This window comes from Drosophila nasuta, chromosome 2R (genome assembly GCF_023558535.2).
Source record: "Drosophila nasuta strain 15112-1781.00 chromosome 2R, ASM2355853v1, whole genome shotgun sequence".
Classification (NCBI taxonomy): domain Eukaryota; kingdom Metazoa; phylum Arthropoda; class Insecta; order Diptera; family Drosophilidae; genus Drosophila; species Drosophila nasuta.
Genome location: NC_083456.1, coordinates 10,888,636 through 10,904,984, shown reverse-complemented (window position 1 = coordinate 10,904,984; position 16,349 = coordinate 10,888,636). Strand labels below are relative to the sequence as shown.

At 36.8% G+C, this 16,349-nt stretch overlaps 5 protein-coding genes across 5 annotated transcripts; 3 read left to right on the top strand and 2 right to left on the bottom strand.

The window, feature by feature from the left end:
* Positions 1 to 775: 775 nt before the first annotated feature.
* Positions 776 to 2,391, bottom strand: LOC132785971 (nucleotide exchange factor Sil1). Its single transcript, XM_060792313.1, has 2 exons — positions 2,128 to 2,391; positions 776 to 2,064 (listed from the first exon to the last, which is right to left on the bottom strand). Exons 1-2 carry the CDS (start codon positions 2,258 to 2,260, stop codon positions 932 to 934), a joined length of 1,266 nt encoding a protein of 421 aa, XP_060648296.1. The 5' UTR covers positions 2,261 to 2,391; the 3' UTR covers positions 776 to 931.
* Positions 2,392 to 5,136: 2,745 nt separating this feature from the next.
* On the top strand, positions 5,137 to 6,402 carry LOC132785972 (protein takeout). Its single transcript, XM_060792314.1, has 4 exons — positions 5,137 to 5,359; positions 5,426 to 5,663; positions 5,726 to 5,971; positions 6,037 to 6,402. The coding sequence occupies exons 1-4, from the start codon at positions 5,290 to 5,292 to the stop codon at positions 6,236 to 6,238; spliced, it is 756 nt and encodes a 251-aa protein (XP_060648297.1). The 5' UTR covers positions 5,137 to 5,289; the 3' UTR covers positions 6,239 to 6,402.
* A 1,650-nt stretch (positions 6,403 to 8,052) lies between these two features.
* Positions 8,053 to 10,671, top strand: LOC132784093 (protein takeout). Its single transcript, XM_060789493.1, has 8 exons — positions 8,053 to 8,170; positions 8,231 to 8,468; positions 8,538 to 8,677; positions 8,740 to 9,038; positions 9,724 to 9,877; positions 9,934 to 10,171; positions 10,233 to 10,372; positions 10,450 to 10,671. Exons 1-8 carry the CDS (start codon positions 8,080 to 8,082, stop codon positions 10,536 to 10,538), a joined length of 1,389 nt encoding a protein of 462 aa, XP_060645476.1. The 5' UTR covers positions 8,053 to 8,079; the 3' UTR covers positions 10,539 to 10,671.
* Positions 10,672 to 12,357: 1,686 nt separating this feature from the next.
* Positions 12,358 to 13,827, top strand: LOC132785785 (protein takeout). Its single transcript, XM_060792064.1, has 4 exons — positions 12,358 to 12,897; positions 12,968 to 13,205; positions 13,263 to 13,402; positions 13,459 to 13,827. Exons 1-4 carry the CDS (start codon positions 12,816 to 12,818, stop codon positions 13,764 to 13,766), a joined length of 768 nt encoding a protein of 255 aa, XP_060648047.1. The 5' UTR covers positions 12,358 to 12,815; the 3' UTR covers positions 13,767 to 13,827.
* Positions 13,828 to 13,867: 40 nt separating this feature from the next.
* Positions 13,868 to 15,717, bottom strand: LOC132785784 (protein bag-of-marbles). The gene is made up of 3 exons (XM_060792063.1): positions 15,184 to 15,717; positions 14,745 to 15,115; positions 13,868 to 14,688 (listed from the first exon to the last, which is right to left on the bottom strand). The coding sequence occupies exons 1-3, from the start codon at positions 15,612 to 15,614 to the stop codon at positions 14,186 to 14,188; spliced, it is 1,305 nt and encodes a 434-aa protein (XP_060648046.1). The 5' UTR covers positions 15,615 to 15,717; the 3' UTR covers positions 13,868 to 14,185.
* Positions 15,718 to 16,349: the final 632 nt, after the last annotated feature.

The following is a 16,349-nucleotide window of genomic DNA, read 5'->3' as shown; positions in this document are numbered from 1 at the left end:
ACTCCGACTCCAACTACGACTACGTCTACCATGGCGACTATGCGCACGCGCCCAAGCTCAAATTGCGACGCTCAATGAATGGGAAGCACTGGAACATTGAGCCTGCAGTTGCTGAAAGAGAGAGAGCGCAGCAAAGTTAAGGCGAAGCGTAGTTGTTGTTGGTTGTTTTACTGCTTCTGTTAGCATTATTGTCATTATTATTGGTATTATTATGTTACTGGTATCGTTTCAGCTTGTTGTCAGTTCTTGGCTCAACTAACCCTTAACTTAAAATTCACCTGTGTCATCCGCTGCGTTTCGCTTGACTGCACCCCTAGCTTGAGAGAGCGAGAGAGGAAGGGCGTTGCTTGCTCTCTGTTTACATTGCAATTTCTTGCCCTAGCAACCAAGGCGTCCTCACAATTTCCCGAGCCGGTTTTATGTTTGCTCCTTCCCCAGTCACTTCACTTCATGCCACTTCCGTGCCATGACTCAGTGACATTGCATTTGCATGTGCATGCCGTTAATTGCTGTAATTTCCAACTGGACGCGACATCGTTACTCTCTCCTTACATATCCCCAACATAATTGTACGCCATTTTTTGGGTTGGTTTTTTTTCCACTCGAATGTCCTGTACAGTATCGTGCTTTGTAAGAAGTTTTTCTTGATTTGGGCCACGCTTTCCCTTATACTTTATGCTGACTTTATGACCTGCTGATCGATTAAGGTTTAAGAACAAGCCAAAGAAAATTAAAAAATGTATTAATTGGGCTTATGGATTGTGCGTGTATCTTGGGATCACATCTATATATTTATAAATATTTAATCAAATTAAATCTTACAAGAAATTTTGGCACTTTAAATAGTTAATAGAAATACAATTTGGCTAGATTTAATGTCAAGTTAACTCAGTCCTAAGCATTAAATAAACTAGTGTGGCAAATTCATTATCTAGAGTTCAGTATGCTTCTGTTTGTCGTAGAAACGTTCGCAAACTTTTGCCACAACCTGTGACACCTCCAATCGATACTCATCCTCGCTGTGCGCGAATCTATTGCGTATGGTGAGCAGCGCATGACGCAGCGTTGCGCTTTTGGACCATAATGGCTGGCACAGGCTCTCGGTGGTGTCCAGCGCAATGATAAACTGCTCGACAGCCTCCGGCTGATCCAAAAGATTCACATAATCCTGGCTGAGCACTGCTTCGAGTGCGGCACAATACCCATGAGATTGCAGCCATGTCTCGAAATCGAGGAGCACATATTGAGCCACAGTTGTGTCAGCCACTTCTGGGGAGGCATCTCTGCTGGCATCGATTACAGAGCGCTTCTCTACAACTAAATCACTGATTAATGTTACGACCTTGGCTTTGTTGCGGAGTTCCACGTCAGCGCTGCGCAGGACCCCAATGAGAGCCTGTGTTCCGGACGTGGAAAGAATGCGTTGCTGTGCCAATGGGAATTTGCGCAATAGAGCACCGAAAGCATGCAGAGCTGATGAGATTTCTGCACTGTTTGAGGACGTCATAAGGATTTGAGCGAGATGTGAACCAAAGTTGCGTTCAAACACTTTAATTTGAGCCTTGGGATTGTTGCCTGTTAGGGCGCCCAGCACACGCATCGCCGAAATACGCAAATCCGTGTTGGTATCGTTGACCACAATGGGCAGTAAGATATCGTCCAAACTGCCATTGTCGATGAACACCAGAGCATTATCAATTTGATGTAGTAGGTATTCGAGATTCTCCAGCACATTAAGCTTGATCTTTAGCTCAGACTGTACCGGCGTTTTGCTAAGATTGCGATACTGCTCCAGAAGTTGCACGATCACTTCACCATCTGTGCGAAAGTTCTTTTGGAAATCCTTATAGGCTTTACGCAGTTCTGCATAACTGCGATGCTCTTTCGATTTGCGCACTGACTCCTCAATGATGTCCGCCTTGTGCTCCAATGAAAGCGGCATTTCCTCATCGCTGGACTTGCTCTGCAAAGCAGTGCCACGTTCGCTTTCGTCCAATAGTTTGGCCTCCTTGACACCCGTTTGCAGATTAATGCGCACATGTAGACCCTTTGGTATGGCCTGACCTGAAAGATGACGTGTGTTTAATTGGCCTGATATACTAAATGGTTGGTACACGTAATAGAAACCTTCGGCCACCACTTGCCACTCATCCGTAGCCACGAATTCCTCGGTTTTGTTTGCCGGCTCCGATGCCGAAACTTGCAGGCATCCAATCACCAGGGCTGCGCCTAAAACGGCCAGTATTGTGGAAATGTGCATCCTTATTGCTTGTATTTTATACTATTTTTCGTCCTGGCTTTAAGCCTGTCTCTGTGTTGTAGGTTGGTGTCTGACGTTATTCCGGCTTTTTATAAAACGTTGACATGCCGCAAGAGTGACCGTAAATCAAATTTCAAAATATCTCGTTTGGCCGGCAAAAATATACCAAAATCATTATAAGCTGGTTACACAAACACATTTGTTGTGTAGTGAATAAGTGTTCCTAAAGAGATTATACATGATTTACTAAAATAGCGTACTTCAAATAAATGAATATTTTTGAACGTTTCTATTATTGAAACAATGCAATTTTAAAATCTGGCAACGCTATTGGTTAACTGCTTTATTTTCTCTTGGAGTGTGGCTACTCTTTGCAGAATGCCGTTATTATTTTCAAATAAAATTTGTTTAACAAGAGAAATAGTAGTTAATTTTGCCTTACTATTAATTGTTAATTTGAATACTATTTCGACTATATTAACTAAGTAATATCTATTGTACAAGCAATATAGTCAATTTAAAACAAATTAAAAACTATTCCAAGAAGCCTAAACTGGTTTTCGAGAGTACTTTTACCAAATCATGCTGTACGTCACTAAATTAAATGTAAACATAATTAAGTTGAATAAATTCTTAACAAATTTATGCAAATACATTCATTTTTACAGTGCTCACAAAAATTTATGAGAAAACGTGTGACTTTACATAGATAATTTGGAAATTTTTATTTGAGTGTCTGCAGATCATATTATAAGTCGTGGATGAGAAAAAAAATGCGAACTACGAAAGCGTCGGGGAATTTACTTTATAAACAAAGCAAAATACCGAAACTTGATTTATGCTCAAGTATTTATATGCAAATATATGAAGTCATATAATTATCATATGTGGCGCCAATTAAATGTGTAAATAAATAAATTGCAAGCATCTATTTTCAGGTTCTATGCCATCTTCTAGCTCCAGCTGGATCCTATGCTAATTACCGATGACGAATGGTCAAAAACTCTACTTCTACTATGTATTTATCAATCGTGTTTGTTTACTCGGTGTTTTCTATGTTTACAACTCGCATGCCAGTTGTTTGAAAGTGAGACCATAAAATTCACATGCCACTCGACAACTTTTTTTTTGATTTTATAGTCGTTGATGATTTTTGTTTTTATTTGTCGCATTGCCAAACCAGTCTGTCACCCGCTATAGTTTTGTGATTATATTTATTTCTAATTGCTTCTCGCGGCGCGATTCGCTGGATGTTTGACTGTAGCTAATAATAATAATAGTATAAAAGTATATAGATCTAGTCGTCGATGACGCGAAACGGAAATTCTTAAGCTTGCATGCGATTTGGCCATTGTCAAATAGTTATTCACCTTGAGCTGTTATACAAAACCACACACAAGTTTTGTACGTTTAGTTCCTCCGCATACTTGTAGATGGACCTGCAGTAGATTAGCTTGATAAATAATTAATAATCGTGTCTTTTTGAGGCGGGTGGCATTAAATGATTAAATGAAACTGGAATAAACCACCTGATCATGATCTAAGCTGCATGCTTAATCATTTAGCACTTCCGAAAATCTCAGGAAAGACCCCCCAGAGAAGAGAGACTCTCAAATCAGAAATGACTGACTGAATTGCACTGCTGATGTCAACGCAAATATTGAACACAATCCGAGCTCGTATTGTTTATTTATTGCGAACTGTTTGTATTTATTAATGGCTATTGACATTAGGTTGAACAATTTATCGGGACAAAAAGAGCTCAATTAATTCAATGGGTTCTACGAGCATTAAGTATAAATGAGTATTTGAAGAGATGTAGTCAAGATACTGATGAACTTTAGATATTCTGTAATTACTTTCCCATTCAACTAGTTCCCAATAAGAGTTGCATAAATTTATTTAAATAAATCGTTTATATTTAAGTCGTATTTTATGGCATCTAACTTGGGATGATGTCTGAAGTATTTTGTATCAATTGAATTGATTTAACTTGAACTATTTGTATATTTTGACGACTAATTTATTTTCTTTTATTTATTTCATTCCCATTGATTTCCTTAAAAATTTGTTTGTAACTCGTAAATATCTTTATAATGGTATTTTTGTTTAGTTTTGTATTAAATTCGTTAAATTGTATTAGAACGCAAAATTAGATTATATTTAACCAGGGTATATAAAAGGTTAATCGTTTACTGACACTTGAACTCAGCAATCACTTTATGTGTTGAATTAAATTATTTCAATTTACGTTTTCCGTTCTTCTACAACTGCATTGAAAATATGACTAATAAATAATATGTAGAATAATTCTCATTGACAATACGTTAAGTATTACATTCATTATTTAATCGACACGTGTAGGGTATTACAAGATCGGAGTCCAAAGTCTAAAACAAAACATTCTGAAGACGCAGCGAAACTGGCTAACGAAACGATCATTGAAATGTATAAAAATCACTTTTGATTTTGCCTGCTCTTCAGATACTATGGGGACCTGTTAATAATATTAATTAATAATATTCTTGTCATCGTTGTACATTGTTGTTGTTGTTCTCTTGAGGTTTGAGCTGCGAATTCTCTATACATATATTATGTGGACAAGTGATGATGAGAGGCAAAAAATAATAAAAAAAAAGACCAAGAAAAAACTGAAATCAAGAGACGGCAACGACAGCGACAACGACAACAATGAGAGGAACGAATTCGAAGCGAGACAAGTTAAGAATGAATAAACTATTAAATGTATTGGCGGTTGGATCTGGTCTGGTCGAATGAGGCCCGTTTTTTTTTTGTTTTGTTTTTGTTTTTGTTTTTGTCGTTGGAGCGTGAGCTCTGCCAAAGAAGTCTATAAATGGCTGCGTTTGTCCAGAGCCAATTTACAGTTTAGCATTGAACTTGGTCGGGAGTTCGCCAAAAATCAAATCGCGCGTCGCGTTGCGTAGCCGACCCGTTAGCAGTGTGTAGAACAGTAAGAGTTTTAAAAGTTTTTCTATTAGTAAAAGTTTTCATTCGCAAATCGCTCAAACATGCTGCTTCATTTGTGCTCTGTTGTGCTGTTAGGCCTCGCACTGGGCGCCAATGGTGCCTCCAATTTCCGTGAGTTCACATCCTAGAAAATTGCTTGAGAGTGGGGATTTGATTTGGGATTCTTTTCGTTTGTAGCTGCTGAACTGCCGCGTTGCCACTACTCTGACACGCAGTGCATCATCAATGTGTCGCACACACTGGTGCGACAATATGCTCGCACTGGCTATGCGCCGGCCGCATTTCCCCAAGTGGAGCCCTTCCTGGTGAAGCGCTTCGATATCTCTGATGGACGCAGTGGATCGCTGAGTCTCAAACTCAGCTTTGCCGATGTCAATGTGGAGGGACTATCGAGCGTTAAGTTCGATAGAGCGGTGTAAGTAACCAAGGTGATACGCAGCTTTGCAGATGGGTATTTATTTCACAATTGTATTGCAGTGGCTTTGATACCAATCCTGCGACCAGCAAATTCGAGATGTACGGCTCCTTCCCCAAGGTGGTGTTGCGTGGCAAGTATGTGGCCGATGGACGTATCTTGATTCTGCCCATTCGCGGCGATGGCGACGCTGACATCACTCTGCACAATCCCAAGTTCTCGGTGAAGTTCAAGCCGGGCACTCAGGCGCGCAATGGCAAGACCTATCTTAGTGTGGACAAGCTTAAGGTGCTGCTGGAGCCACAGAAGTAAGTGCCTAAAATTGAATACGAGTTGAACTCTCTAAAGCTTGTGTCTTCCTCTTGTTTGCTAGGTTGAACATTAAGCTGACGAATCTGTTCAATGGTGACAAGGCGCTGGGCAACAATCTGAATCAGTTCCTCAACGAGAACTGGTCGGATGTCTGGAGCGAGTTGCAGCCGTCGGTTCACGTGGCCATTGCGGAGATTATGAAGAGCATTCTGTCCACACTGTTCAAGCGTTTCCCCTACGAGGATCTCTTCCTGGAGGACTAAACAGATTTCAGCCATTTCACATAAAATATAAATACATATATGTATGTAGTTGTAGTCTTTAGCTATTAGCGTGTGCGTGTACGAGTATTTTTGGACTGTTTGCTGTTTAAGTAAAGACTTAGTTTAACACTAAATAATAAACAAACTCAATAATGGAAGATAAATTGAGCAGAAGTTTCCCTTTCAATTGAAACGACTTCATACCCGTTTGCTCCATTTACTGGGCAACAGGGTATTCAAGTACTGACCACGTTTTTCTTCGCTTCATTTTGTTGAGCAAACATTTCCGCAAAGCTGTCGCATAAATTTGGCCAACCATTTGGCAGTCAATTCACGTGAGTGGACGCATTTGCATAACTACAACAACAGCAGCAAACCACATTAAACTACTTGGCAATTAAGTGGTCAATCAGTATCAATCTCGCTGCTAGTTCGCATTCAAAATGAATTGCATTTGTCGCTGTTGTAAACTATAAATAAATAAATAAATGACTTGATATGGCTGATACTAAAACCGCTGCCAAGTTCAAGTGTAGGCAACGGTAAACGGTCAACGGTTGCGATCACTGACAGCTGATACCCCGTTGACCTTGAAGCTTTACGCAAAATCTTCCATACGAGTCAATCAACTATAGCCATGCGTATGTCTACTACATAAGAGAGCAGACTCATACTACGACATGTAATTGTGATCAAGTTAAACAGCTTTGCCATTACTGTTGTTGTTTATGGTAATTCTGGGGATCAGGAGGCTGGTGCATGCACTAAGGTTAACCGGACAGAAGTATGACTACACTCAGTGGTTCAACCTAGTGTCGAGGCATATTCGTGTATATTTATAGACGCGCCTCTGGGTTCTTTACGCAGAGTACAATTTAATTAATGCCCGTCCCAAAGGGGTTCCAAAAAAAGAAATGTAAGAACTTGCAGTATCATGCTGATGAATTAATTCTAGACAAACTCGTTTCGATATCGGGGTGTGGCTGTAAGTGGTTGAGTTGCAGTTTCTCAGTAATCTCAACTCCCTTTCAGGCAGAAGAGCACCTCATAAAGTAAAGTAATACAACCATCCTTAACTGCCCCTAACGACTCTTCTATCCCATAATCATATGCAGTGCATTGATCTATTGACCTTAAGCAAATGAATTCGCTAAATTGAATTAACGTGCATTTCATGAGGTTTGCTCACTAATCAATAATAATTAACACTCATTTGAAGGTAAGTCTAAAGTAGAGGGTATTATTAAGTTATGACATTATTGCTATTCAATTTCAGGTTTATGCATAATATTGACTTTATTAAGTGATCAATGACAGCGAATTATTATTATACAGTTGTAATTAGATTTAATTGAGATATTTTATATTATCGACATTATTTTAAGTTATAAAACTGAAAATGTTCAGAAAAACAAATAGGAAATTCTAAATTCTTATATTAGAGTATGGGTATTCTAAGAATCTGCATAATTAGCGCAATTTTGATTAATTTTTTCGAGTGTATTCTTGAGTGACAATAAGTACATTTAATAAAAGTAATTGACGACTATTAAATTCATGGCGCTCCGTTTGAGAATGAGTAGTTGTTAATCCGTAGAATACCTCCAGTTTGATCAGATACTGGATCACAATTTAACTCAATGTGCGTTTTAAACAGGTTCTACATTGTAGCAAGGTCAAACTCACATCACTCTAAGATGCTCAAAACATTTCACTGTGCGAATAACAAAGATTGAGAGTGCGAGGTACTTTTGACACCACATTACATTATACAGTGGTTCTCTATAAAAGCTAATAAAGCACATGCCAAATAGTTAGTAACACAACAAACTCGGTTGTTAATGTTTGCTATTATTATGTGCATACGGGAAATGTCGCGTTTAATTTGTTTCCTTGTGCTTTGCACTATCGTCGCAGTGCAGGCAAAGTTTCGTAAGCAAGGATAATAATAATCCATCCATTGCATTGCTCATCGTGTTCTCAATTTTATAGCTGACGATCCTAAGCCCTGTAAGCATGGCGATACGGAGTGCATTCTCAATATCATCAATTATTTCATTGCTGAAGAATCAACAGCCGGAGTTCGGGAAATAAATCTAGTCAAGTTGGATCCATTACCGGTGGCTAAGATGAGTCTGAAGCAGGGCGCCGAGAGTCCAGTCAACATTGATCTCACATTTACCGACAACAATATCCTTGGCATTAGCACAATGAAGTTTACGAAGGTTAAGTAAGTTCGGAATCGAGATAAGGGATATATTTTTAATCAATTCTATTAATGTATTATGATTTTTTTTAGGGGATTCGGTAAGGATCTGGCCAAGAAGCACGAGCTGCAGTTGCATGCCAATAAGCTATCCTTGGTTGGGCCCTACTCCATTAAGGGCAAGGTTCTGATACTGCCCATCAGTGGTAATGGTAAAAGTAATATGACTTTGGGTAAGTTAAAGTTCAATTTAAATGTATATTTTTGAATTTAATTATATCAAATTTTTGATTAGTCAATTCCGATGTGACAGTCGTCTTCACGGGCAAACCTCTCGAGAAAAATGGCGAGACCTATATGGAGGCTACCAATATGAAAATCCTCATTAAACCGGAGCGTTTATATTACTACTTTAGCAATCTTTTCAATGGAGATAAAGCTCTCGGTGACAATATGAATGCGTTCCTTAATGACAATTGGGATGCCATCTTTATGGAGGTGCAGAAATCTATACAATCAGCATTCTCTGAGATATTCCAAGCGATTGTTTCGAAGGTCTTCTCAAAGTATCCCTATGATAAGTTTTTCGAAGCATCAAATTAATGTGATACCACGAACATAGTTGTTAACATATGTGATTAACTGTTATTATGAATCCGTGATTAGTCAGATTAAAAGAAAATACAAAAATCTCTTACTAATAATATGTCAGAAAATATGGAGAGTATTCCTTCGACAATTACTTTAATTGATACTATCGGTAGTACATCAATTTTATAGCACTTGATCGACACTTAATAATAATCACATTCATTTAGTGGAATTACATAGATTTACCTTTTACATTTAATCACTACACTAGAAAATATTTCAATGATTGTTTACGTGATGTAAACAAACTGGGTCATTAAAATGTATATTAGATGTGGCTATTATTGCAAATGGCATTGAGTTCTTATTACATGAACGAATATTGGATATCCTCTATCGCGGAAAAATGGATTGTATTGCCACATTGTGTCAACGCAAGCACTGCTTGCTCTCATATATTGCAAGCAGTTTTATTTACATGTCGGATAACATGCTCGCCATATTAGGTACATTTTTACAGAGACTGGTACACAATTGCCATTGGTAAATTTATTCCAAAACGGTACAAATTGGTACATTTTGATTGAATATAAAGTTCTTTTTTTGGTTTACGTGGTGTCACAAATTTTATTCGATTGCCTGATTGTTGAATATGCCTTTTAGAGCGCTCTACTTGTGTAAGGGGTAGCTAAGCTCATTAAATCTAAATCCTATAAAAGGCATTGATCGTCAGCTGCCAATGACAGTTTCTCAACAAGAAGCAATCGGTTCCGTTGTAAAAATGTCGCGACTTATCTTTATTATCGTTTCCTGTATTTTTGTCACAGTTCAAGGAGATTTTCGTGAGCAAAATTAACGAACTTAAGTGAAACTTTAGTTGATATTATTAAATTTATAGCGGATGATCCGAAGCCTTGCAAACATAGTGATTCTGAGTGTATCAAGAATGTTGTCAATCAACTTTTACATGAGAAAGGTGATAAAGGGGACGGCGGGTTGAATCTAGTTAAGCTGGATCCCTATCCATTGAAGAAGCTAAGCATACAAAAGGGCACGGATAGTCCTATAAGCATTGATCTTGTTTTTACAGACAATTTAATATATGGTCTGAAGAACCTTAAAACAACTGGTGTCAGGTAAGTTGCTATATAACTTTAGGTTAGTTCATTTCATATTTTTTTTGGAATGCCATTTTAGAGGATTCAGCAAGGATTTGACTAAGCGACACGAGCTGAAATTTCATGCAGATTCATTATCCTTGGTTGGTCCTTACAGAATTAATGGCAAAGTTTTAGTACTGCCCATTAGTGGAAAAGGACAATCAAATTTTACTTTTGGTAATATCATCGTTTAAATTCTTCACAAATATGAATGCAATAACTTGTCCCTTTTTTTTCCTTATCTTTCCTTATAGAAAATACCGATATTACAGTGAGCTTCAACGGCAAGCCCATCGAAAGAGACGGCGAAATATACATGGAGCCTGTAAATTTTTTTGACTGATGCCAGTCCAAAGCCATTACATTATCATTTCACCAACCTTTTTAATGGGGATAAAGCTTTAGGCGACAATATGAATTTATTCCTTAATGACAATTGGGAGCCCATTTTTAAGGAAGTAAAACCAGAGCTGCAGGTTGAGTTGGGTAACGAATTTGTGAACGTTATAAAAAATGTCTTCTCGAAGGTACCATATAATAAGCTATTAGTGGAATAATGTAAAAATTGCTTCAAATATATTCCTTTGTACATTTCCGTGTTATACTGTACTTTTTGAAAACATTTTTTTTTTTTTAATTATGGTAAACTATTATGGTTAAATAAACTATTATATTGAATAAATAAAGCAGTGTGGAATCGAATAGTCAAATTATTTGTATCCAATTGTCAATAAAAGTAAAACTTAGTTCTAGAAGAGGCAACGTTTTCGAACAATTTGATTGCTGCAATAAAAAGCACTAAGCAATTTACAATCGTTTAATATCTGTCCTACAGAAAACTAACTAAATGCCATTACTAGAACAATGGCACAATTATTCATTTAATGGGAGTCATAAAAAAGCACTTATGCCATTTAAGTTATCGTATAAAATTGAGTTAAACGAATGCTTTGTCGTAAGTTGTAGTTAAAATAATATGAACAGTAAGTGAGCTGACCTCACTTGACTACAAATAATAAATAGTCAGATTTGCTGAAATTTTAAATATACTTTAGGTATTTATTTTTGGCGTAGTGCAATTTAAAACTATTCCATTTAGCTAAACAGAGACACAAACGGCGAGAGGTATTATTATTAGTACTTAATAGCTGTTCTTGTAATTCTGGATCGATCATCTAAAATCGTATTTGAAGTTCAGTCACAGACTGCTATAATCATAATTTTTCTGCTCCTTTTTGTATTTTGTCTCAAATAATAAGAACGTATATAATGTTGCATACTTTCGGGGCTGAATTTTATAATCTATTGCATACTTTTTGGCTGCAAAAGTATATGTTATTAATAATATTATTTGACTGAATTTTAGTAATTTTACCGACAATAATTTAAATGCAAAGTTAGCGTATTACATAAATGTGTTTGTTACATTTCAAAAATATTACAAACTAATTGTGTGATTATAAACTCGAGATTAAACTTCATTCATCCGTGTTGGATTGTAAAAAACCGACCCGTGCACATCGCTACTTGAGGCGCACTCACATTATAATTAAGTATCACCCTTAAACACAATAATAAGATGTCATTTTTAATATGGAATTATATATACATATTGTCGTGAAGTGTTAACAAACTGTAGGCAGCACTTTTAACATTGTCAAAGGTCTTGGGAACCCCTTGGGAATATATGCATATTTAAACAAACAGGGAATTAGTGTAAGTTCTCAATAAAATCGACGTTGCGTAAATATATTGAGAGAAACGCCATCACAATTACTAGATTGAATTATATAAGTTTTTTTTTGAAAAAAAAACCCATTATTTAAAAGCGATAAATGACAATGTAGTTATAATTAGTGCTACAAGTGACAGCTTCAAGTACCAAGTATCGATGGTCTTAAGATATGTATATTAGTAGTATCGGGGACATATATTTTGATGACATTAAAGCTTATCGATATTTGACGTAGATATTGTAGATTTCAAACGCTAGGAACAAATAATAATTCATTGTCGTAAATATCGAAAAAAATTCGGTAATCACAAGTGACGCAACGACTGATAAAACCGAAATTATTATCGAACTTATCCCAGCTCTAACTGCCATATTAGTTCCATCTAACAACAGTTGGTTCCAGTTTGTTTAATACGATATTAAAAAGTGGTCTCGTTTATTTTTGTCTAATTTAAGTATAAATTAAAATGTGTCAATTTATTCCACTTTATTTTAAAAATAATCCAGTTCGATTCCGGCATTTTAGAAGTTCATAGACTGAACCACTCCAGCTGGTTTTATGAAGAAATGTGTTTGAGATGCCTAATTAAATTAATAAATTTACATATGTATTTATATTTCTCTTATTCTCATAATTTGCCAAGATTGCCTTATTCCGAAGCCGACAGCGAAGGTGATTGCGACACTGGCCAGTGTCAAGTTCTACGCGTCATCAAGCTGAAACGCTAAAGTGATTTGTGTTTAACACCAGTAAAACAATAACATTTAAATAACGTACCTCTAAAATGCAATTAAGCGGCTCTATAAAAGGCGTCGCAGCCGCAGAAAGTTGAAGCAGTCATTTGCCAAAAGTGATTCTGAAAACTTGAAACGGAAATTATTAAAATGATGGATAAGAAAGCGTTCGCCTTGTCTCTAGCATTCTGTTTGAGTTGCTTATCCTGTTTAGTGCTTGCATCTGATCTGCGTAAGTTTAAAAGTTTAAAGTGCATAACGTTCTTAATTGGAATAAACTGTTTATTTTATTGTGCGATAAGCTGCTGGCATTCAAAAATGTTCAATTATGGATGAAAATTGCTTGAGAGACGGCATGAACTATGTCATAAAGAATTTTGCAAGGAAAGGCATCAAGGAGCTTAACCTGGTGCAACTGGATCCGCTGCTTATTAAAAAGTTTAGTCTGGGCAAGAATCCCAAGAGTCCTGTTAATATCGATCTTACATTCACCAATGCTAACTTACTTGGGCTTGGCGATGCACAAGTTAAGAAAGTCACGTAAGTAATTGAAATCACAAATTTATGAATTTCTAACTTATGAACACGCATTTTCAGACCTTTTAGTAAAGACTTAAGTCGTGAAATTACTCTCGAAATGATGTCCCCAAGAATCACGTTGACGGGTCCGTATGTCATTGACGGAAAAGTCTTGATCTTGCCCATTCGTGGCAAGGGAGATGCTGATATAGTGCTGCGTATGTATAACATAAACCGCCTGTAATATTTAATATAATGAAGTTGTAATTTCTAGAACAATGCAAGGTCCACGCCGTTGTTAAACTGAGACCTGTCAGCAAGGGACCACATCAGACGTTTGCTGAGGTGGTCGAGGTAAAGCTTTTCTTGGATCCCTCACGTGTAACGTACAAATTCACCGGCCTATTCAATGGCGAGAAGGCTCCAAGTGAGAACTTTCACGCTCTGGTCAACGAAAGCTGGCTGGAGGTATTCAATGAGTTAAAGGCTGACATTTCCACAGCTATGGGGTTAATTTTCAAATCGATTCTGAATCGAACTCTGGGCAAACTGCCGCTGGAACAGCTCTTTACAGGAGTTTAAGTTTGCATTTGTTTGTTTTCTTAGTAAGTTTATTTTAATAAATCGTTTTAAATAATTCATACAAACAAGTTATTTTTGACTAGTTTTATAGTTTTATAGTTTTTATAGTAAGAGTTATGGTTGCTTTTAAGATGCAAGAGTAGATTATAAATAGGTGAGTTAATATAACATTAAATCAAGTTAAATTTCCAAGACGAGTATAAAATTTGAGATATGAATCGAAACATAAAGTGGTCATTACTCTTCTTAAAAGTACATATTATGTAATTATTTAAAATAAAAGGTTCACATTCAACGTTGTTACTCATATTTAAAATAACTTATACAATTATTAATGAACCTATTTCAATTTAAAATCATTCGTTGTTTTCTTATTTCTATAAAACATATTTCTGTGGACATTCTTTGAAATATACTTCTTAAGATCCTCTATTTTGATATGGTGCATGCCGGCGACGAGTTATTCTTGGTGGTGAAGATGGAGGTAGTTCAAGGATGTCAGCAGCAAAGACCAAATTCTCGTAGCTGCCTGTTGCTTCGGTCTGCTCTCCAAATTCTGGGTCGAGATGCTTTCGAGGTTCGCACAAGGCAATAATTTCCGGTGGAAAGTAATTTTCTGGGTTGTGTACTAAAGCGGTCAAAAATTCTTTGTGCTTCTTAAATGCCATAATACCATGATAAAGCTGATAGCGCTCGGCAATGAAGCATTCTTCGCGGCTAAGCTGAAGAGGCTGAGCAGCTTCATACTGATTGTTAGCTATTGAAAGAGATTTACTAATGGTCGCCGAATGGCGAGCTGTCATTGCTGCAGAGTATCGATGCTCCAAATCCATTTCCCAGTTAAAAGTGTGCACATAAATATGAGCGGTTTTCAAACGATTCACCAAAGCCGACAATAGCATCTGCAGTTCTCTGCCATTACCTATATTAACAATTTAAACGTTATTTGAGAAAAGTTTGAGGAAAAGAAGAACTTACGAATTCCAGCGTCGTTGATGAACTGCCAAGAACGTTGGCGGAGTTCGACGGTGGTGAATTGCTGTAAAGCTCTGAGGCCATGGAAGGCTTCACCAAGATGTGCATTGCAATCTGTGTACTTGTTGAGGTCCAAGTTCCGATTGGTCTCCAGTGAGCGTTGTAGGCGTTCTAGGAAGCGTTCCAGTTTGGTGCATAGCACCTGCACATGATGGCGCACATTGAATCCCTTGGGTAGGGTGCATTTCATGGGTGTATCAAACATGAAACACGATGGCACCGAGTTCAACTGATGACTTGGAAATTCGGACCAAATGAGATAATGCAGCGACTTGAACAGTGACATCAAACCCATAACCAAACTGTCTTCATTACTAAGTCAACAAAAAGTAAATACTTATTAGTTAAGAGTCACATCTTAATTGAAAACTATTGCATTTACCTTTTTTCAATATGCTTAGGAGTGTTACGCTTCTCAATGTTGCATTCATTCTGATTATAAAGATTTTCTTTTTGCAGCTGCATTTGCTTTTGGTGGGAAACCAAAACCGTTTCTGTGTTGTTGTTTGGCTTAGATTTATTTTTAGCGCTGCTGCCGCCGGCTTTGTGTTCGCGCCTTTTCAATACATCTTTTGTCTGAGTGCAACCGTAGCCATGGAACTCAAATTGCGGTGCATCTTCATTGAGCATTAGATCGTCAAATTTCTTATTCAATTCTTTTAAAACGTTTAGGCTGGCGCCATTGGCACATTCTGAATTCCGAGACGCCGCCATTGGGTCTGTCGCATCAATTAACAAACACAATTCATTGTTCATTAACTGCATATTGTAATCCAGTTGCTGTTCATCACTATTCTGCACATTCGAATTCATTTTTAATATCTTCTTTAACTTTTTAACACTTTTGCGCCAAAAATACACAACAATTTTCTGTCCGCTCTTCCTCTTAACTTTGCAGGCGTCCAGCTGTCTGAAAATTTTTATTATACTGAATCGCTAGGCGTCGCACTGTCTGCTGAAGAAAACAAGATGGCGGCGAAAAAAGTTCAAACTGACGCCAAGTAGTCTAGTGAGTAGCACGATCGCTAGTGGTGGGATGGATTTGCAATAAAAAATATCGTGTTACGAAGAATACTATTTTAGTTATGGGGAAATCCTATAAAAATTAATCGTGAAAAAAGCCGTAACTATTTAAATTGCCTTAAGATTCTTTTATATATATATTTTTTAATGTAATAATTTGCTACAGAGTTTAAGTTTTCCATTTTAAAAATGGGCTTTGTACTTTGTAAGTTTTATTGAAAAGAATATTTGATAGCCTAACTATTGGAACATTATAATAAATTAATAGTTTTCAGTCCATGTTCATTCACTGCATGTTTGATCACACTACTTACGTTTGGTTCATGTTCATTGATAAAGTTTAATGGAAATTGACTTGTGCCTTTGGTATATTTATTGAATTTATTTTATATATTTTTCTTTTGTATGACATACATAAACAGTTAAATGTTTTACATTGTACATTTTATTTTCAATATGTTTACTTAATATGTATTATTATTACTTTTAGTTATATTTGTATAGTAATATGTATACGTATTTCTT

What these genes read in the sequence shown, in the direction of transcription:
- LOC132785971 (XM_060792313.1), bottom strand. Translation starts at nt 2,260, where the DNA reads ATGCACATTTCCACAATACTGGCCGTTTTAGGCGCAGCCCTGGTGATT. An exon ending in GTGGCAAGTGGTGGCCGAAG is followed by an intron (nt 2,065 to 2,127) that starts GTTTCTATTACG and finishes GTCATCTTTCAG; the next exon opens with GTCAGGCCATACCAAAGGGT.
- LOC132785972 (XM_060792314.1), top strand. Translation starts at nt 5,290, where the DNA reads ATGCTGCTTCATTTGTGCTCTGTTGTGCTGTTAGGCCTCGCACTGGGC. An exon ending in CAATGGTGCCTCCAATTTCC is followed by an intron (nt 5,360 to 5,425) that starts GTGAGTTCACAT and finishes TTTCGTTTGTAG; the next exon opens with CTGCTGAACTGCCGCGTTGC. An exon ending in GTGCTGCTGGAGCCACAGAA is followed by an intron (nt 5,972 to 6,036) that starts GTAAGTGCCTAA and finishes CTTGTTTGCTAG; the next exon opens with GTTGAACATTAAGCTGACGA.
- LOC132784093 (XM_060789493.1), top strand. Translation starts at nt 8,080, where the DNA reads ATGTTTGCTATTATTATGTGCATACGGGAAATGTCGCGTTTAATTTGT. An exon ending in CACAGTTCAAGGAGATTTTC is followed by an intron (nt 9,878 to 9,933) that starts GTGAGCAAAATT and finishes TTAAATTTATAG; the next exon opens with CGGATGATCCGAAGCCTTGC. An exon ending in ACAATCAAATTTTACTTTTG is followed by an intron (nt 10,373 to 10,449) that starts GTAATATCATCG and finishes CTTTCCTTATAG; the next exon opens with AAAATACCGATATTACAGTG.
- LOC132785785 (XM_060792064.1), top strand. Translation starts at nt 12,816, where the DNA reads ATGATGGATAAGAAAGCGTTCGCCTTGTCTCTAGCATTCTGTTTGAGT. An exon ending in AGTGCTTGCATCTGATCTGC is followed by an intron (nt 12,898 to 12,967) that starts GTAAGTTTAAAA and finishes TTGTGCGATAAG; the next exon opens with CTGCTGGCATTCAAAAATGT. An exon ending in GCACAAGTTAAGAAAGTCAC is followed by an intron (nt 13,206 to 13,262) that starts GTAAGTAATTGA and finishes ACGCATTTTCAG; the next exon opens with ACCTTTTAGTAAAGACTTAA.
- LOC132785784 (XM_060792063.1), bottom strand. Translation starts at nt 15,614, where the DNA reads ATGAATTCGAATGTGCAGAATAGTGATGAACAGCAACTGGATTACAAT. An exon ending in CCTAAGCATATTGAAAAAAG is followed by an intron (nt 15,116 to 15,183) that starts GTAAATGCAATA and finishes TTGTTGACTTAG; the next exon opens with TAATGAAGACAGTTTGGTTA. An exon ending in CATCAACGACGCTGGAATTC is followed by an intron (nt 14,689 to 14,744) that starts GTAAGTTCTTCT and finishes TTGTTAATATAG; the next exon opens with GTAATGGCAGAGAACTGCAG.